The following is a 21,322-nucleotide window of genomic DNA, read 5'->3' as shown; positions in this document are numbered from 1 at the left end:
TACATGCACCCGCCTGTTGGCAGGCGGATGCCTGCCTTGCCCGTCCCTGAACGCAGCCCCAATCACCTAGCGATAGCACCGGGAGGCGCGAGACGACAGGACTGCGCCTTCTCGCGCCCCAAGGCCGACTGAGGAGACAGAGGACACGGGGCGGGTTTAAGTGCGCGCATGCGTGGCTCCCTCCGGCGGCCGGCCTGCCCCGCCCACTAAGCTCTCCTCAAGTCAACCGTCGAATGGGAGGGCGGTATGGGAAATGGAGGCCTAAGCGAGGGCGGCCGGGGAACCGAATTGGCTTCTGGATGGCAGAGCCGCCAGCTTGAGGTGAGTCGGGCACATCTCCCACCCTTCCTCCGAGGCGAGCCCGGGGAAGGGGCTTCCAGGAAGCAGGCGGCTTGTTCCAGGAAGCAGCCGGCTGGCAGCGGTCCCTCCCATAATGCGTCTTGCGAGAGGCTGAGAGGAAGCCGCCGTCGGATTCCGGCACCTACTTTGCAATAGGCTAGTCCTCATGGAGCCCCGTCGCTTTCTCGGAGGGCGCTAAATTCGGGGGGGGGGAGTAAGGGTTCAGGAGGAGAGAGGACTCCTCCCGAGCCCCCTTTTTTAAAAAGTAACTGGCTGTGAAGGAGGGCGGGGTCGGTCGGTTGGTCGGTGGGATGAGGAGGATCATGTTGTGACAGGTGTAGCTTGTCGCTAGGAAGCTGCTCCACTGTTAGAACTCCCTGCTGCCATAAGATGTGGCGCTGACCCCTTGCTTTAGGTGGCTTTCAGTGGGTAGGTAAACTCTTGCAGGGATAAGCAGCAAAAGGGAAGGTCTTGTTAATTCAGAGAGAAGGCGAGTAAGAGGCAGCGCGATAGGAGATCATGAAGAAAGTTGGTTTCTCTGCCTCTCCTAACACCAGGACTCGCTTGAAGAGACAAAAGAAAGTACTTCACGCCGTGTGTTGCTAAATTACAGCATTCGCTCCCGCAAGATGTAGTGTTTGCCACCAACTTGGATGGCTTTAAAAGAGAATTAGACAAATTCATGGAGGAGGAGGCAGTGGCTATCAATGGCTACTAGCTACAGTGACTGTGTTCTGCCTTAATGGTTAGAGGTAGTACCGTAATGCTTCTGAATATCAGTGGCTTGTAGATTTCCCACAGGCACCTAGTTGGCTGCTGTAACAGGATACTGGACTAGATAACCCTTGACCATATGCTAATTTAGCATATTGACCTCAAAAAACATGTTTTTTCCATGGTTATTCATTTGCAGGTGAAAGACTGTTTTACTTGGTACTTAATAGTTTTACTTGGTACTTAATAGTTGGACAGTGTTCTCGAAGCTACGAACATGAGTTTGACCAATCTGCGGGAGGCAGTGGAAGACAGGAGTGCCTGGCGTGCTATTAGGGCGTGTCATTTAAGTATTTGCATGCCCATGATGATTATCTTAATTCCTCTGTAAGGCAAGAGCACAGATTCCATTTCAGACGAGGATTTAATTCTTGGGGCCCTACAATCTTCACCTTAAAAGACTGTTAAACATTACTTTTAATCATATTTTCCAGTTTCTTTCCCAGACCTTGTTAAATTGACTTTGCCATAGCCTTGAGTAAATAATTTACACACCTAACAGTTTTACAACTAGTTCTCAAAGAGAATTGAATTGTTCTGTTTGGGTGGGGAGGAGGGTTGCCCTCCCTTTATTACTGAATTGGGCTCCTCAAATGGTGCAGGCTAAAAATCTAAATCTAATAGCCATGTTTTGCTCTTTCATGAAAAGGCCTGTGTTCTTGGAGATGAACTGTATCAGAATACACAACGTCCTTAGGCAAAGCACACAGGTTCCTTTCTAGGTGGAGAACAAGTATAAGGATAAACAAGACAGTCCTTATGTAAACAGAGGAAGGAACTTGTAAACCTGAAGGAAATGACCCTCATAATATACCCACCATATTCTAAGTGAAACCTTATCCAAGTTAAGAGGCAGATTGTGAAACCTTTATTCTGAATGTGGTTGGTTAATTGTTGATGCAGGAGAAGTGTTTAAAGTTGTAGTGACCCCTCAAAAGGGCATAAATTCAAAGGATGGTGTAAGAGAGAGGGCTGGCAGAGAGCAGCCCACTCTGCTTACTTCTACCAGCTGGGAGAGCGGCAGCAAGAGCAGCAAGGCAGGGAGGAGGTTCCAGGGCTCTAGCAGAATACTGGAGCCTCAGCTGCAGTTGGGAAGCAGAGAAGAAGGGGTGGAGCCAGCTGCATCAAAGGGTGGAAGGGAGGGGGAAGAATCAACGGCAGCTGAGGAGAAAGGTTGGACACTACGGGGACCCGTAGTGCCAGGAGGGGCATTTTGGGGACCAGTCCTAAAGACTGAGGCAGAGCCCGCCAGACGCCATTGCGGGCTTCTCATCCATGCAGAGAAGACATGATTTGAGACATCTCACCACTGTATATAGCATGCACAATAAAACTCTGAAAATCCAGAGGATGTGTGGAGTGCTTACTTGGGAGTAGCCAACACCCATCTGTGACAGATGGATTTCAAGATTGTACTACGTAATACCATTGTTCTGTCGGCAAAAGTGTTTCTGCTTGCTGGATGGAGCAAATAAGGTTTCAGGCATTTCCATTTTCAGTTAGCTCATAGGTTCCTAGCCCTAGAGTTCTTACAGTTAAATATAGGTGACAATTCTGTGTATTATCTTAATTGTCCTTTTCCCTTCTAATAAATTAATTATTGGTCTAATAATGTCTGTCTAATTGCAATAGATAAATAGGAACCGCTACAGCGGGAAGGTAAACGGCATTTCCATGTGCTGCTCTGGTTTTCCAGAAGCGGCTTTGTCATGCTGGCCACATGACCTGGAAGCTATACGCCGGCTCCCTCGGCTAATAATGCGAGATGAGCGCGCAACCCCAGAGTCGGTCACGACTGGACCTAATGGTCAGGGGTCCCTTTACCTTTAATTGCAAAATATGACCTTGTTTTTTCATCAGCATTTTGTGTAATTCTATAGCATAAACAAGTTTTTGAAAACCAGTCTTTGTAGTTTTTAAAAAATTAAATGGTCTATCTTTAGGGATATCTTCATAATTTTAAATATGAAGGCACTTTTTAATCAGTGAGTATCGTTATGTCACACCTGTAACTTTTTGTATGGCAAATGATTCTTCAAGACTAAAGACACAAGGAAAATATCAAAATTTTGTGCTGTATCGAGACTGTCTATAGGATGGGTGATTCCCACATGTTTTCAGGTTAAGCAGTCTTTCAGGATACTTTGCATTTAACAAATAGGTTCTGGTAACTTTTTCTTAGTGAGCAGGAACTTCCAGCAATTTCAGTTTGATAGCTATTGTTGAGTAAATATTGAAAAAGAGCAGTGAATGGAAGTAGCCACATCATACGTCAGCTTTCTCAGTCTTTGTGTGTTAAGTTTACATTGGTGCTACTTTAGTGTATAATTATTTGTTTTTAAATGCAGAGGTGTCATGCATAACTCCAGTTTTAAGTGAATCAAGAAAGATTAATGGACGCTATGAAGATACCAAAACTGTTCTACGCTTTTGCAGTTTTTACATGTGCTGCTATTTATGCGGTATATGTAAAATGGCATTTGGACTTTAAAACAAAAGCTGCCGTCAATGATTTGGAAAACTTACTCAAAAGTGAAACGTCAAGAACAGATCAGGAAGTTCTTTATGGAATCATGTTTGATGCTGGAAGCACTGGGACTCGAATACACATATTCAAATTCACACAAAAACCAAAAGGTAGGCTAACATATTTCAATTAAACTGCAAAATTTGTATTGGGACAGTACCTTTATCAGAGCAACTGAAATGTCGCAGGACAGCATGCAAGTTTTTGAGTTCTCAACCGTTCTTCATCAGGCTAGATAAAGTGGAGGCAAGGAGAGAAATGGTTGCTGATAAAGCCAGGAGTCTGCATTTTGTAAGAGTCTTAAGATAAATGTGTGAGCAGGCACAAGAGGCTCTGTAAGTGCTATGCAGGTTTTAGGTGTGAAGACATAGGTCCTCAGACCAGTTCTGTTGTGTTATGTGTATTATGGCAACATAGTTTGCAAGGCTTCATTACTTTATTGAGGATGAAAGGGATGTGTTGCTAGTGAAACATAGCCAATAGCTAGTTCTTTATCTTAGTTTTTATTCTATACACCTAACCTGGAGCCACTGATATCTGTGGAGATGGAGGAGCTTAGTTGAGATCTAATTCAAAGGCTGAATTTGAACATTGCCTTCAGACGATGCAGCCTAATTACAGTGTTCATATGAGCCGTTAATGTTAACCATATTGTGTAGCAGGGTTTCATGTTAATCCTTGGACAGTGGTGTTATTTTGGCCTTCAGTGTATATATATATATTTATTGTAGATTAACTCAATTCTATTGAACTTCTTTAACAGAAATTCCTAAATTAATCCATACCACATTCAGAGCACTAAAGCCAGGACTTTCTGCATATGCTGACAGTGTTGATAAGGTAATTTGAATTTTACTCGTCAAGAGGATATGTCTGTGATTCTCACTTTCTGTAATGTGAAAATTCAGCAATTTATGCTACAATCCTATCAGTACTTTCCTGGGAGTAAGCACCACTGAACACACAGAAACTTACTGTGTAAACAAATAGGCAGTGGCACTATCCAGTTGACACTTTCCCAGTCACTACTTACAGAAATACTGTGCGTACATTCTGTTAAATAGCACTACACATGGTACTTCAACAAGATGCCCAAGTATTGTGGATTTGCAGCTTTGAAAGGCTTGTCCTACCACTTTGTAGGACATTATGAAGTTCCACTGTGAAGGTGGTTGTGATATTGTGCTAAAGGACCAAGTTATAAATTAGAGGTTCTTTTAGCTTCAAAATGTCACTGCTGAGTGGTAGAAACGGAGCCTAGCCTTGGCACTCACGACTAATGTCAAACAGCTGGAACCAAAGTACTTAAAACAGAGTCTGGCGTGCCCTGGAGAGGCCTCTATAGCTTCCCTGCACCTTTAGCCCTCAGGCCAGAGGCTCTGCACCCTTGCTTTATTTTGGCTAAAGACTGATGCAGGATCTCAGAATGGTGGTGGCAAAAAAGATCTTCATGTATCTGGAACTGGGAAATGGGAAGTGATGAGCAAAACATGAATACTAATATGTGTGTGTCTTCATTTTTTACGTGCTAAAATAGAAGCACATTTATTTATTTATTTATTTATCTATCTATCTATCAATCTCTCCAGAGTGTTCAAGGAATAAATGAGCTACTGACAGTTGCTAAAGAAGATGTTCCTCTGGAATTGTGGAAGTCCACTCCTTTGGTCCTTAAAGCAACAGCTGGCTTAAGACTGCTGCCAAAAGAAAAGGCACAGAAATTGTTGGATAAGGTACTTTGCTTCTGCTGTCTTTGGTAACTAAGATAGCTGCACATATTATATACACTATGCTATTGGTGTCGTTGAAATAATCCAACATCCGTACTTCCGTCCGCTAGCTAGTAAACTTTGAGGCATAAAAGTGAACAGCACAATCTCAAAGGGCGGCTGCATCATAAATGAGTTGTTATCTGACAGGGTGCAGTTAACAGTCTGGAGACTGAAATATAAAATACATAGGTGAACTGTGCTTCCTCATTATGCACTTTGGAAAGGGTACATCTATAAATGCCAAACATGCAGGATGGATTACAACAGCAGACTTGCAAAGTTGGCAACAACCTTCTTTAAATCTTGGAGGGGGAGTCTGTGACATGATAGCTTAATGAAGAAAATCCAGAGTGTCAAGATAAAATCCAGGATAAAATTCAGGACATAGCTCACCAAAAACAAAAGTGAACAGAAGCTAGTCCAGGTTCTTCTGGTGAAGAATTCATGAAAGAAATGAAGGGAGTCATCATTAAAAAAAAAATCTTCAGTAACGCCGCCTCTGACTACTCTGCAAATCCTGTGTTACTTTGTCTATACATGCAAGCTTCCAAACCCTATTGTAGCAGTTTTGTGTGGTTAATCATCACTTCTTCATAAGAATGTGATCTTCATCTGGGCTGCTATCAGGAAATGGGTTATAAATGCTGTATGTGCTTTTTTGTGGGTGTGGAAGGATGCTTTTTAAAAACTAAATAAAAAATAAAGTTTTATTTTAAATTTAGGTCAAGGACATCTTTCAAGAATCTCCGTTCCTTGTAAGGAGTGACTGTGTCTCTGTCATGGATGGAACAGATGAAGGTAGGGATCTTGCTTTTGTCTGCAATTAAGCAAATTTTCCTTTCAGTGGTTTCATAAAATTACTTTTAATTCGGCAATAAAATACAAATCTCTGTGAAACCAAGGGAAGTTGTTGCTGCTAAATAGCTACATAGCACTGTATCTCTATGTGATGAGTACAGAGCAAAACAAACAAAGAAGCAAATCAATACCTCAGTGAACTTGCAACCGAAGACCAGCAAAGGCAAGGCAATTTCCATTCCTCCTCCAGCTTTGTTGTCCATTTTCCCCCCATTCAGTCAGACAGCACTCCCTGCCACTGAGTTCTTACAGGTCTGTTTTGAGAGGTTCCCCCTAGGTTTTTTTCTTAAGATTTGTACTTTTATAAACCTCAGGATCCACCCGAATCTGCCGATTCCTCCCATGTGTGGGCAAGTGCTGCAATTTTGGCTGCATACGGTTATAGGATGCATTCTCCCCTGAAGATAAGCTATTTGTCGCAGCATGCATCACTTCCATTTGCTTACACTAATGAATCTTCTCTGCCATTCTCTTGCTCATTCTGAATAATAATCTTGGTCATTTGTTTGCCCTTTTTACCTATTGCTGTTTTTTATCTGTATATATTGTTGCTATGGCCATTGGCTAATGCGAATAAAGTTTATCTATCTCTTGCTCATTTGTTCAGTTTGGAGAGACCCTAAATCATAGCTGCCAAGTTATCCCTTTTTTTAAGGGATTTTCCCTTATGCTGAATAGGCTTCCTCGCGAGAAAAGGGAAAACTTGGCAGCTATGCCCTAAATGAGCAAACATGTCCTGTTTATGCATTCATGTATTGTTTATATTGATTACTAAAGGTGGAAAACCACTTGGTATCTATTCACATAATTTCAATTTTTTAAACCAGGTATTTCAGCATGGATCACTGTCAACTTCTTAACAGGTATCTATAGAAGTAAATTGTGATCTGTTAATGATGAGCTTTATGTTTTATAATCATTTATGTATTAAATATATATTCTGCCCTTCCTTACAAAGGAGCCCAGGGCAGCAATTTTGTGGCAATATATGCCATGCTGTGATCCTTAGTAAGTGTATAAATTGGCATTTGTTCTGTAAAACTACAAGATTCTCAGCGTAATTTCATGCATTTTTACTTGGAAGAACTGCTGTATTCAGTGGGGCTTACTCTCAGAAAAGTTCAAATATGATTGCAACTTCCTGAAGACGGTCTGCTTTCAAACCGTATCTGCATTTATAAAGTAACTAGCTGGCCCTGCCACATGTTGCGGTGGCTTAGTCTGTTAAATGGGTCCTCAGAGTCCCCCTTTTGACTCCTCCCCCCACCCCACCCCAGGCTCATCCCTGTGATCGGCCCCACCCTGTCCCAACCCATGACCTTTCCCGCTCCCTCCTCCCCCATCCCCCACCCAGGGGAGCCCCAACCTCTATTCGGCCTAGTCAGTTCTCCTGGCTGGGTAATGCTGTGGCCTATTCAGTCGGCTGGGCAACGCTCAGCCTTGTTGCTGCAAAAGGCCTGTTTTCAGTTGGTTGCCGTTGAATTTTGTGATGTCACTGATTGTCTGCAGCCAATGGAGACGCTGCTTCTCCGTTCTATTTCCCAGCATGCACTTTCGTCTGAGTGGGGAGGTTTTGAACACGGGGTTTGGGGGGTTTACGTGGCCCAGATGTGACATCTGTCTTTAAAAATGGTATGGGCTTGCTCTCATATTTGCATGCGGCATTGTGTCAAAATTTGAACGCAATCGGTCAAGCGGTTTTGGTGAAACGTGGATACTAACGGACATGGCCAGTTTACATATATATATATATGTGTGTGTGTGTGTGTGTGTGTGTGTGTGTGTGTGTGTGTGTGTTGGCAATAGAGGTAAATAAAACAGCTGTATGTTATGACCTTGTAATACAAAAAAATATACTTCTTGCATTTGCACCATGAGTACAAATATTTAGCAGTGTTTCAGAGCAGGGTGGCACACAACACATTGCTCACTCAGCAGCTAGTTATTTTGAGTTGTTGAAAAAAGTAATATTTGCAAATGTATTTTTAAAAGATGCCCATTTAAAATGCTTAGATAGTAACCCTTATTTACTTCTGAGTAGGTATGGTTAGGATTGCTCTTTTAAAAGAAATTATTTAATAGGATCTCACATTTTGTTCATAGAGCATAATTCCATGCAGATGCTGTGCCTGAGGTATAATGATTAAACACACTATTAACTTGGTTTTTTCAAATAATACATTTCAGATAGCTTGAATGCTCCAAGAAAGAGATGTGTAGGAATGCTGGATTTAGGAGGAGGCTCAACTCAGATCACATTTCTCCCAAGCAATAAGGTAACAAGCACACAGGTCCCCTTAGTCATGTCAGTTGTAATGAACGACCAATTGATCTGTTGCTTTTTTCCCTTTGCTCTGCTTTCAGTTTGATTTTTGAGTGTCAAACATATCGCTTGGAGTGTATCTTCAGAACTTTGTGCTTGAGAAGAAGCAGGTTGCCCTTTCATTCCGGCATTTCCCCCCTCAAGGCAACACTTTTCCCTTGACTTGAAGGCTGTAGAGCTGAACACACGAGCTGTTACCCTAGTATGATTCACTGTCTTTGTGATATGGACTGCTCGGTGCTATTTATCGGTGCTATTTATAGGCTTTTCACAGAGTTCACGCAATGCCCTCATCAAAATGCCACCCCTTATCCCTGCCACCCACCACTTCATCTGGATATACTGTTTCTGTGTTGTTGTTTTTTTGGGGGGGACGGGGACATGGAACATCATTTTGTTGAGGATGGTGTCATGTGGCTGCTGTGTAAAACATATGTGCGTGAGCACCACCAGCTCCACAAGAAACAGTCATACTTTATCATAAGTGATATTCCTAAACTAACCTACCTCATAGGGTGGTTGTAAAGGTAAAATGGAGGAAGGGATGGAACATTCCCTGAGTCCCTGTCATGGGAAAACAGCAATAAATGAATGAATGAATGAATGAATGAATGAATGAATGAATGAATGAATGAATAACAATAATATCTGAACTGCTTGAAGGAAAGGTGAGAGAGAAATGTAACAAACTTTTGGATATTTGAGACCAGCTACCAGTTCTAAACATGTATGAGCCACACTTTGTCATTTATTTGAAATGGAAAGTGCTATTAAAAGGGGTTGTTATTTAATCAGGTTTCCTAACACACACAATAACCTGCACATTCTTTTTTCACATTCAACCTGATAGGATGCTCAAAGCCAAGTTCTCCCGCTTATTTTTTTTATGGTGCATACGAATGCCTGGCTACATAAAGACCATAAAGTTCTAAAGCATTCAGAACACTTTTGTTCAACACTCCTGAAATCATTGGGTTTATTATTCCGGTTTGCTTTAAATGGAGCATTCATGGAGTATTCAATTTCTTTCTCTTTATAGACGGCTCTGGAGAGCTCCCCTGCTGGTCACATCACTTCATTTCAGATGTTTAACACCACATACCAACTGTATTCACACAGGTTAGTTGTGAGTAGGAATGGGCAAGTCTATCCATTTTAGTTTCTCATTTTTCCAATCTAAAATTCCGTTCAACACATTTCCCCATTTTTAAAGTGTGAAAATTCACCTGCATTTCAGTTGTGAATTTCTATCTTCTTTGGCAATCACTTGTAGCCGAGTAAGATTGTCTACTATGAACACAGTCTTAACAATGAGTCCGTAAGTGACTGTGGAGGCCAATTCTGGATCCATACATCCTTCCACAGTGGAGACATAGGTTTCCAGGTGGGAGTTGATCAAGGCAAGGGTTTGCCAAATGTGTCTTCCTCTTAGCACATTTCTCCCTTTCGTCCTGAGTTCGAGTATCTTCAAAGTCCATGACACCTTTGGTAAAGGCTGTTCTCCAGTTGGAGCGCTCACAGGCCAGTGTTTCCAAATTGTCGGTGTTTATACCGGTACTACTTTTTTATTTATTTGCCTAATACACACATTTATACAAAGTGATAGTCCCTAATATTTCTAGTTTTGTATAATACTTTCACTAATACATGCATTTTTATGCACACTTTACCCTGGTATATCCTAAGACAGTGATGGGCAACCTTTTGAGCTTGGTGTGTCAAAATTCGCCAAAAAACTGAGCCTAAATCGGGTGGTGTGTCACTTTAAGAAGAAAAAAACCCCATAATTTCACGATATTTATAGTTTAAATAACAAAAATGTATAATTGTAATATATAACTGTTTTTAATAAACCAAAAACTAATTATTTAAGCAAACCAAACCACAAACCCCTTATTTATCACAAAGTGCCCAGAGTTGTTGAGCTTTTTTGGGGGAGCTGCTAACCAAAGTTTTGGAGGTTTTTGGGGGGTGCAAAAGTTGCTTTGCTTTTGGGGGGGTGCCCCAAAGCTGCTGCATTTTTTGGGGAAAGAGAACAGAAATAAATGATGAATGATACCTTCGCTGGAACTAACACGCAGCACCGACATAGTCTGCCAAAGTGCCAAAAAACCCAGCACAGAACGGGTTAAAAAATGAATGCTGTTACACCCAATCATAGTCTGCCAAAGCGCCAGAAAGGGTTAAAAAACCGATCTCTGGCTACCAGCAACAGCAGAGACAAGCTGTAGTGGAGACAAGCTGTAGGAGGAGCGGGAGAACAAATGGGGGTGGGAAACAACAACAACATCAGCGTGAATGGGCCGATGGGGCATGTGCCAGCAGTGAGGGCTCTGCGTGTCACGTCTGACACGCGTGTCATAGGTTCGCCATCACTGTCCTAAGAGATCAGGTTTTTTTCATATAAAACATAGTTTCTGTTTCTGGAGCAAAAATCAGTTGTTCATATTTTCTGACAGTTTAAAAACTTAATAGCTGCCAACTTAATTGCCAACTTAATAGCTGCCAATGGCATATTATGTTTCTGTGTGTGTATTGTTTATTTAGAGACAACCCTTAACGGATACCATGTAACAATAAAAATGAACTCTGCCTCAGTGCCAAGAGTGTTTGATCATGTTTTACCTCCTCCCCAGTTACTTGGGACTTGGGTTAATGTCGGCAAGGCTGGCGATTTTAGGAGGAGTTGAAGGTCAAGCCTGTAAGTATTGCACATTAAGCTTGAGTGATGAGGATTTTGGGTTTTTAGACGCTTCTGTTTAACCTGAGCTTTGTGCTATGTAGATAACTTAACCAAATAGCAACCCATCTTTGTAGATAAGGGATGTTGCCAGTTTTTCTTTATACTGTGTCTGCTTGTTAGCTAGAAAATTGATGCTAAAATTATATCTATTTAGATAATTTAGTCTGAAAAAGATAAGATTCCTGCTGCCTCTCAAGTAAAGGATGATGGTTGTGCAGTTGTAGGAACAGGATTTAAATGTTCTGAGATTTGTGTGGCTGAATACAGGGACGGGGAAATGCTTTGTGGGTGGGGAAGATCAAGATCTCCATATGAACTCTTTCCCCTTGTGCATTTCTTTCCCTTTTACAGTAAAGGAAGGTGAAGATCTTACAAGTTCCTGCTTATCGCCTGGTTTCCAGGGTGAATGGGAGCATGCCAAGATAATGTACAAAATTAAAGGGCAGAAGGCAGGTATAGTAACTGGTCATCTCTACATTTGGTAATGCACATTTCCTTTCAGTATCTCCATTAACTTGAATTGGGAATCTCCAGAGTGGCATGGGAAAGGAGAGAATTTTGAAAGTGGAAGGGGAGAATTTACTGAATTCTGTGCCACTGCCAGTGATTACACTTTAGAGATATTGGCTCCTTATTTAATCAGAATGCTCTATACAGTACTGGGATTTTGTACTTCTGTTAAGTAATATTAGATATGTACTGTTGCCTGCTTGGTGTTCTTATAACTTCACTTGTTTACAATTGAACAATGTTCTAAAACTGTTTACTCGGCAAATCTCACATACTTTAATGTCGTCACTCAAGTTGAATTATTAAGGCTGTTTCCCCCCTGCTTTTAGGAAAACCTCTCTTCGAATCATGTTCCAATGAAATAGCAAAACTGATCAGCACAAAGGTTCATAGGACAGATGAAGTAAAGAATTTGGATTTTTATGCTTTTTCCTACTATTACGATTTGGCAGTGGATGCTGGCTTAATAGGTAAAATTGCTTTTGATTTCTCTAGTAATATAAAGGTGATTGACAGTAGGGTTATTGTTTGAGATTTAGGGACATGCAAAACTGCCTTATACAGAGACCATTTGGTCCATCTAGCTCAGTACTCTCTACACTGGCTGGCAGTGGCCCTCCAGGATTTCAGACAGGAGTCTTTTCCAGCCTTACCTGGAGATGCCAGTGAGAATCAAACCTGGAACTTTCTGCTTGCAAGGCAGACACTGAGCCACTGAGCTATGGCCCTTCCCAAAGTGAGACAAACTCCCATATGAAATTGCTGAGCTAAAATTCATGTGTAGATATGACACAGTGGTCTGAAGAGAGATTGGGAGTGACTAGCTCACTACAGAAAGTAGTTAGGTGTTAATGTACCCTCTATCAATTTAAATGCAGTTGGAACTGAGTAACTCCCAGATTTAACTGGATCTTTTACTCTTCCCACTGGGTTTTTGCTTTCATTCAAGACTGCATAGTAATGGTGCACACATTTAGACTTCATATTGCTGACTCCACTTTGTAATAATACTCCTCTCCTATACTCTCCTATACTGCGCTATTATACTGTATGAGAGCCAGTCTGGTATAGTGGTTAGTGTGTTTGACAAGGACCCCGGAGACCAGGGTTCAAATCCTCACTTGGCCATGAAGCTCATGGGTGACCTTGGGCCAGCTATTGCCTCTCAGCCTAACCTTCCTCACAGGGTTGTTGTGGAGATTAAACGAGGAGGATTAACTGTGTTACACAACCTTGAGCTCCTGTCCGTCAACCATAGCTGCCAAGTTCTCCCTTTTTTTAAGGGAAATTCCCTTATGCTGAATAGGCTTCCTCGTGAGAAAAGGGAAAATTTGGCAGCTATGCCGTCAACTGAGGATAACACACTTTTGCATCTCTGAGATAGGTTTTGGCCCATAATGAAAGTTTAAGCCCCAACCAATTTGTTAGTGTGGGCTGCAACAGAGTTGAGACCAGTCCTGAAATTTGTCACCATTAACCCTACTAGCCAATTTTCTAAAAGCAAGTATAGTTGAAGAGGATTGAATTCAATAGACTTCTGATTCTTTCTGTTCCTACAAGTCAACTGACTTCCTCCTGCTTCCAAGAAGCATTAAACTTCCTGAATTTCCCATGGACTTCCTTCAATCTCTCTCTGGAGTCCCATTGTCAGAGACAAAAAGCATTTTTTTTATGCCACTCTTCATCCAAAGATCCCAGGTCTGTTCACAACAGAAAAATACAAAATGAGAATGCAAAAATGGTCCCAGGAAGGCTTGGTTTATGCTTCATATTTGTGCTCTTCACAGTCCTTATTGTATCGCATTACAATGAAAGAGCATAATGTGATTCTCTAGCACAACTGGGAAGGCTGTAAACATAGCCTCTTTGTTGCCAGCATACTGTTACAACTGAACACAAAACTGTTAAGAGGTGTATTTTGCGGCATCACTTCCAGTGGCCAAAGTCTGCTGTTTTTCCCATCATTCTTAGGAGCATTAGCAGTGATGCATCCAGACAGCTCTGCTCTGTCTCAGTACTTCCCATCCCCACAGTCAAGGTATGTAGGGTGCTTTGACTCATGTTGTTCCACACCCCAAAACTGGTTCACATGCCTAGCAGAGATTGAGACAGGATTGGTGTGTCCAGTATGGTTGACGTAGCTGGCTTCTTGCAGTGGGATGTAAAGAGAAGTACCTGTCTTCTTCAGGACTGCATCTTTCCTGGATGTGCACTCTAGCAACTTAATTAGGAGAACAGAAAACTTCTTAACTTGTGCATGCATGCATTTTTCACTTATTTTTTTAAGTGAGGCCAGTTGTGCCGTGGTGGGAGAAGAAAATGCTATCCCTGCACCAGACACAACCTGCAGACCATAACTTATTCAGTCTCAATACAAGACAAACTATGTAGATTCTGCCTCTAGCAAGGGCCTGGATCTCACTGATGATAAACTTTAGTCTTGTCTGTTCCACAATGGACTACAACTGAGGACTCATTAAGGAATGTTCATCCATGTAGCAGGCTAGATCTTGGGAAGGAAGACCTCACTATATACCAGTGTACATCTTTGCCATCCCCCCCACCCCGGGCCAGCATGCTAGTTTTCTATGTGCATTTTTCTGAATGGAGGAGCATTTTATTATGTTCAGTCTGAAAGCCAGACAGGTTTGCCTCCCTCACTGAGCCCTAAGCTAAAAAGTTCAGTTTGAAATACACAAAGCAGTTACTGCTTGAATTATCCATTTAGAATACCTGTAGGCTGGGTGTTATCCCAGCACAACTTTTCCTTCTGTTCCTTTAAAACTGAAGAGCCCCTTTTCTCTCTTTAGATAATGAAAAAGGAGGGACCCTAGCAGTTGGTGAATTTGAAGCTGTTGCAAAGAATGGTAAGCCACTTCGTCTTTCTATTTGCTTGTCTATGTGTGAACAAGGAAAGCATCATTAAGAGGTTGACAGTTAAAACGGTAGCCCATCGGAGGACCAGCACTGAAAATGTCATTGCTGCTATTAGAAGATTCCAGGGTGGGTTGCAACATTAAAACACAACATTGAAAACAGTACAAAATAACTTACCATCAGAAAAATAAGGTGGGTCCTAAAACTATACATCTCAAGTGGCAAAAGTATTGTGGAAATATAATCTGGTATTTGCTGCTCATTTTATCTATTTCCATCCCCAAAGTGTGTAAAACCATGGAAGATCAAGAAGGAGAGCATCCTTTTCTCTGCATGGATCTCACATATGTCAGTTTGCTTTTGGAAGAACTAGGCTTTCCAAAGAGCCATGTTCTTAAGGTAATCATCCTTAACCACTGTATTTAGGGCTAAATGTGAGAAGAGGCTATCTAAGAAAACATACATTAATTCTGCAGGTTTTGAAAAGGGAGGCACATACGGCAGTATTCAACTAACATAACATGTCTTGTGAGTGCAAGAATTTCTGCTTGCATAATAGAATCTCCCCTCCTCTTTTCCTCCTGCTCATGCCTAATGAACCTCCCCAAATCTGTTGCAGAGGGTTGGGAAACCCCTAGAACAGATTAAGATGACAGGAGAATTCCATTGTGCAAACAGAAATCCTTGTGTTAATGGAACATTCACGTAGTGCTACTTTGAATACAGCCCTACTTGCAAATTTCCTCATTTAGAGTTGCCTGTGCAGTATCTTAAAATCTCGGTTTTGTTTCTTAAAAATATTTTTCATCTTGTGACCACAAGGGCTTCAATTAGTAGACCGCAAAGAGCTGGGGGTGGGAGTGGTGGAAGAGAGAGACTGAGGACTCTGCAGGAAGGAGGGAGTTTTGCCCAGAATATTACAGCTCCAGCACCAATTGCACACCAAGTTCTTAAACTACAAATCACACTGCTATTTGCAAACTAATTTGTAACACATGCAGAACTTATTTTGAACACTCCATTGACTTTCCCCCTTTCCCATTATGTAAGCTAGGTGTCTATTGGATCACATGACCTTGTTTATTTAGAGCAGCGTTTCTCAACCGCTGTTCCGCGGCACACTAGTGTGCCGCGAGACGCTGGCTGGTGTGCCGCGACGTGCCGCGGCGAGAAGGGCGATTTGCATTGTCATGTGCCTGGCGGCCGCCAATACACGACACTAACCCGCCGGAAAGCAATATTTCTCCTCCTCTTTCCCAAAGCTCAGTGCAAACGAGCCTGGCGGCCGCCAATACACAACACTAGCCCACCAGAAAGCAATATTTGGCAAGTGTTTCTTACAGTCATAATTATAATATAGGGCGGCACAGAGTTAAATTTTTTAACTTTTTTAATGGTGGTGTGCCTCGTGATTTTTTTCACGGAACAAGTGTGCCGTGGCCCAAAAAAGGTTGAGAAACACTGATTTAGAGAGCTAGTACACACATGCATATTCATCATTTAACTGAAATATCAAGTGTTAGCTTGTACTTCTGAATGGGCCATCATGGCTCCTACAAACTCGGAGAACTTACATATCACCAGAGGCAAAACACATTTTAATAGAATTGGTTTGCATATACAGCTGCAAATCATGAATTACAGAGGGGCCAAGTGATGAATGTGTAACGCAGGCAAGAGAAACATAATCATTTCCAATATCTTTGTCCACTTTTCATTTTAGCTTGCTCGAAAAATCAACAACACTGAAACCAGCTGGGCTCTGGGAGCTATACTTCACTATATGGATTCACTTCACAAACTGCAATATTAGGGCTTTGGGAGCCTTGGTGATGCAGCGAGTCTGGGAGGATGTGATGTGGCAGCATTGTGGAAGCTAAGCAGGTGTGGACCTGGTCATTTCCTTGGACCAGAGACTACTGGAAGCTGCACTACTGGAAGACTACTACCACAGTAAAAGCTATACATGTGTTTGTATATATTTCATAAATACATTTCAAAAGGCCTTGACCTCTTTCAGCAAGGAACTCAGGTGCTCATTTTGGGTAGCTTAACATACCAATACTCTGTGAAATTATGTACCTTTCTAAAAGTGTCGCTTAAAGTCGGGAACGGTGGTTCTGAAAAGGACTAGGCCATAGCAACTGAGATCCAGGTCTTGGGCAACATACCTGAGCTGAAATGGAATGAATGCAAAAATCACCCTGTGATTCATGATGAGAATATATTCATGATCTTGGGACTGCCAGGGGTACCTACTTTCTCCTCCTCTGTCCACATTTGCCTAGTTTTCTGTATTTTGGGGACACTTCATTCCCTCCATTGCAGAATTTCTACCGTGTTTGCCATCAGGGATTTGGTCAGCCTTGCTGTCACAGCTTTTCAATGATAGGCAGCTTGAGGAAGGTTTCCTCCCCTTCCAGCTGTCCAGCATCACCTGATCCTTCAATCAAGTGCTGACTCTACCTCCAGGAGGAGCTAACTCTTTCTTGCATGCTTCACTCCTCCGCTGACCAGGAGGAAACTTCACAGCAAGCCAAACCTACAGTCTCTATGAGAAAAGCACATCATCCTCAGGCAGGCTTTTTGCCTTTCCAGCAAGCATTCTGAACCTAGTCTCAGAAACAAATGTGACTTTTATATTGCAGTGTATGCGTGCACATTTGGGGGAATTGCTTTTCTTAACTGTACAGTATAGAAACTAACAAATGGTGTCTTAAAAAAATATTTTGCTTTGTCCAACTTTACCAGTAGGCATTGAGATTTATCTTCTGAAACTCAGCATTTCTGTTCTTCATAGTCTGTACCATACTGGGTTATTTGGGCGGTGTTCTGGGGGTTTTAAGGCCTTTCCCACAATCTGAAGCCAGTTGGTGTCTCACTTGCTAGCAGCACACTGAATTCTTAGTGCTGAAACTGAGTTGATTTTTAAATGAAAGGTTAAGAGCAAAAGGAAGGCGGTTACAATGGCAAGTTGGTGTCTCTCTGCTGGAAGGTGAGTTTTGTCATGATGGAAACCCCAGTTGTGACCCAACCGTCGGTTGTCCTACCAATGATAGCAAGGAGCCCCCAAACCCGTCTTTCTTAAAAATCTCATTTACTTGAAAATATTGAAACCAGCCTGTGACCATTCTTGCTATTTCTTCCTTTTTTCCAATCTTATAGAACCTTCTTTGAATTCAAGAAGATCTCTCTATATTCCCCAGTTCTTTTCCATAGTTTTTTTTTACAGCAGCTGCCTCCATTGGGGATATCCAGCATGGAGTCTTACTTCTAGGAGATCCTTATACCTGGCTTACTCAGACACTATACAGACTCTTTCTGATCACATTAGAGAATCCCTTGTGCACTTCAGCTTTATCATAATACAGATAACATTGGCACCCATACACTAGATCAAATCCTTTTAAGTCCAAGATACCCGCATCTTTCAAATCCATCCACTCCTTCATCCAGCCCAGACAGGCTGCCTCATAATACATTTTTAGGTCCAGCAGGGCAAACCCCCCTCTGTGCCAATTAAAATTTTGTATTTAACCCCAGGTTTTTTCTCTTGCCAGACAAAATGTTATATCTTTTTTCCATTGTTTAAAGCAGTTGATCTTTCTGATCACAAGCAGGGATTGAAATCGGAATATCATTTTTGATAACACATTCATTTTTATTGCAAAGATTCTTCCTAACTATGCGAGGTTAATCCAGTTCCATTTCTCCATGTCTTTCTTAACTTCAATACAAGTTTTATTATACTTGTCTTGGATGACAAGCTATACCCCCAGATATTTGACTTTCTTTTGAACATGGATAACAGAAAACGGGGCTACAGCTTAAGGGTGAAACTGCACATTATGAACCATGTTTGATTTGAATAATAATAAGACGACGCATGAGGAGAGGGGGACTTATTTTTATTCGGATTGTGGTGTACAGGAAAAAGGAGTTTAGCCTTTTCCTTCCCCACCACAATTCCAGTTAAAAACTGCCTTTCCTCCCTGCCACAATCTGCAGGGGAACTTTCCCCTCTGGGCTAAAAGGGGTGGGTGGAGGTGCAGTTTTAGTCTGCAGAGGAAGAAAAAGTTAAACTTCTGCTCCCCTGCATACTGCAGTCCTTTAAAAAATTGCACAAAAATTGTACAGTTACTTAAAAAAAACCTGACTTGGTTCCTAATGATGTATCTAGTGTACATCTGATATCCTGTTCATGTATACTTAATGCAGCACTTCATTTTAAGGCTGTGAAGGGTCTGGTCTAGGAGCCACTGTAGCTAACGGAATGTTAATATTTTAAGCACCAACTCTTAGGTTGGAAAACAAATCGAATGCAAAAAACTCTTCCAGTTGTTTGATTGTCCTTGGCTTGTCTGTTGAAGTAGCATGTGTGCAAATGAATTTTGGATATTCAAATTTTTTTACTGTCAATTAAAAAAATGCAAGTGAACATCTGTACTGTTCTAATTCATGGAGGTGAATAATGAGTTACACAGCATGTTATACTGCCATTTTCGATTATCTTCTAGCTGGTGACAGTACTGGTGAGGGACCTCTGTTGGCTCAACAGAGACCATCTTACCACCTTCTCAGAACAGTCTCATGCAATGGTCCTGGAACCTGGGTTTACTTATTTTTTTCCTTTTTCCTTACCGTTCTTCCCCTACCCCTTTGTATTGTGTCTATTGAATTGCACACCTTTATTTTAAAGTGCGAACCACCTTGAGTACATTTGCAATAAGGTATCTTGCCTTTCCACAGGGGAACATTTGTGCAGTTATCCCAAGTACAGGCCTATGATATAGGCAAAGCTGAGAGAGAATAAGGAGAGACTTGTCGATGGTTACCCATTCCTCACCAAGACTAACACTTAGTAATCTGCCCTCTACTGGCTCTTGGGTTTGACTTCCACAGAACAGAACTTATACTTCATGGGCTGTGTGCACACCATACATTTAAAGTGTGTAACTTCCCCCAAAGAATTCTGTCAACCATGGTTTGTTGTGGGTGCTGGGAATTGTAGCCCTGTGAATGATAAACTACAATTCCCAGGATTCTTGGGGGGAGCCATGCACTTGTAAGTGCATGGTGCACATGCAGCCAGTTTGCATGCATGCATAGTATGCAAATACAGTACAGCTTTGTGTATGTACAAAATATCAGTATATACTATAGGTAAAAGCATTCCAGTAATTGCTCAACCAATTGGGGATTGTGCTGCTTCAACGCCTGATATACACATGCAGAGGAATGAGTTTGCACTCTAAATCACTGTGCAAAGAGAACACCAGGCAACCAGAAAGATTCTGTTCCACGTCTTTTTGGTTGTAGTGGTTTTATTTGCAGAACACATTTTATTCAAAAACTAGCTGGCCCTGCCACGCATTGCTGTGGGTTATTTGTGTGATTTCCCCTACCCTGTGCTGATCCATGATGTATTCTTGTGATTCCCCCACTCCTCCCCTTACCCCACCCCGGCTTATCCCTGTGATTCCCCCCTCATCCCCCTCCCTCATCCCTGTGAATCCCCCAACTCTGTCCTGATCCATGACCTATTATGCCCCCTCTTCCCCCACCCCCAGCTTATCCCTGTGATTCCCCCCTCTCCTCCCCCTAACCCCCCTTACCCCTGTGATTTCCCTCCTCTCCTCCGTCCAACCCCCCCCCCGGGCTATCCCTGGGACCCATTCATTTTGCACACAATCATTCCCCCAATGCACATGTTCTGTAAAATTTTGCCTTGTCCCAACCCTGACTCCCCTACCCACATGTGTTATGTGAAATAACATTTATTCCACCCAAAGGCAAGTCCCATATTCAGTTGATTCTATGCTGCAGCCTATTCTGGCCCCCCATCCCCCACCCAGGCAGGCCCCTAAATCCACTCAGCCTAGTCTGCAAAGCCAAGGCGAGATACTGTGGAGAGGGCAGGTTTCATCCCTGTGTCTCCCCCCCCACCCTGTTCTGACCCATTACCTATTCCTGCCCCCTATTCGCCCCCTCCCCTCCCGGCAGGCCCCTACCTCCACTTGGCAATGTTGGGCCTTGTTGCTGCAAAAGGCCTGTTTTCAGTTGGTTGGACCTTGTTGCTGCAAAAGGCCTGTTTTCAGTTGGTTGCTGTGGAATTTTGTGATGTCATCTGGTGGTGCGGCTTTTGAGGCAGCAGTGGGTGATCTGCCTTTCTATTGGATGCTGCTGGAGTCTTCAGAGCTTCTGCTGGTGATGTCTAATTTGTGCGCCACTTTTTTGTGTTTAATAATTATTTTAGGTATGAAAGGTTTGCTTTTGGGGGGGGTTATGCCATATCCCTCACTGATGGGCATGGAACGTTGTGGCCAAATTTGTTACCTTACAGTTCAGCGGTTACAGAGAAAGGCTGTGACCTCTGCACACGCAATGCCTACACTTATATATATATATAGATTGTCTTCTCCCACCTGCAAGCTAAAATGGGGCAGTTCTATTGTCATGCTCTACTTCCAAGGTAGAAGAAGCCTTGGCTTCTGCAGAATTCTGCCTCTATCAAAAGAGGCAGAACCCACAGTCAGAGATCACTTTCTGGAAGCTCCAGCACCAGTCACAAATCAAGCACATGAGCACTTTTCTCCACA

The 21,322-nt window shown here is 42.3% G+C and overlaps 1 protein-coding gene across 5 annotated transcripts; it reads left to right on the top strand.

The window, feature by feature from the left end:
* The first annotated feature begins 204 nt into the window (after window positions 1-204).
* On the top strand, window positions 205-19,903 carry ENTPD6 (ectonucleoside triphosphate diphosphohydrolase 6). 5 transcript variants are annotated; one of them, XR_004692335.2, is made up of 14 exons: window positions 205-321; window positions 3,462-3,750; window positions 4,404-4,480; window positions 5,230-5,373; window positions 6,135-6,210; window positions 7,098-7,133; window positions 8,458-8,546; window positions 9,633-9,712; window positions 11,230-11,294; window positions 11,688-11,789; window positions 12,176-12,316; window positions 13,818-13,884; window positions 14,657-14,713; window positions 15,010-15,076. XR_004692335.2 is itself a non-coding variant. In XM_035111056.2 (14 exons), exons 2-14 carry the CDS (start codon window positions 3,507-3,509, stop codon window positions 16,534-16,536), a joined length of 1,314 nt encoding a protein of 437 aa, XP_034966947.2. In that variant the 5' UTR covers window positions 205-321; window positions 3,462-3,506; the 3' UTR covers window positions 16,537-17,187. The 5 variants fall into 5 exon arrangements, 4 of the variants coding, with proteins under 4 accessions (XP_034966947.2, XP_060129068.1, XP_060129067.1 ...); XM_035111056.2 differs by lacking the exon at window positions 13,818-13,884 and adding an exon at window positions 16,447-17,187 and having other exon boundaries at window positions 15,010-15,122; XM_060273085.1 differs by lacking the exons at window positions 13,818-13,884; window positions 15,010-15,076 and adding an exon at window positions 16,447-17,187.
* Window positions 19,904-21,322: the final 1,419 nt, after the last annotated feature.

Source organism: Zootoca vivipara, chromosome 3, assembly GCF_963506605.1.
Source record: "Zootoca vivipara chromosome 3, rZooViv1.1, whole genome shotgun sequence".
NCBI classification, from domain to species: domain Eukaryota; kingdom Metazoa; phylum Chordata; class Lepidosauria; order Squamata; family Lacertidae; genus Zootoca; species Zootoca vivipara.
The sequence above is the reverse complement of the archived record's forward strand: the minus strand, read 5'-3'. Positions and strand labels throughout refer to the sequence as shown.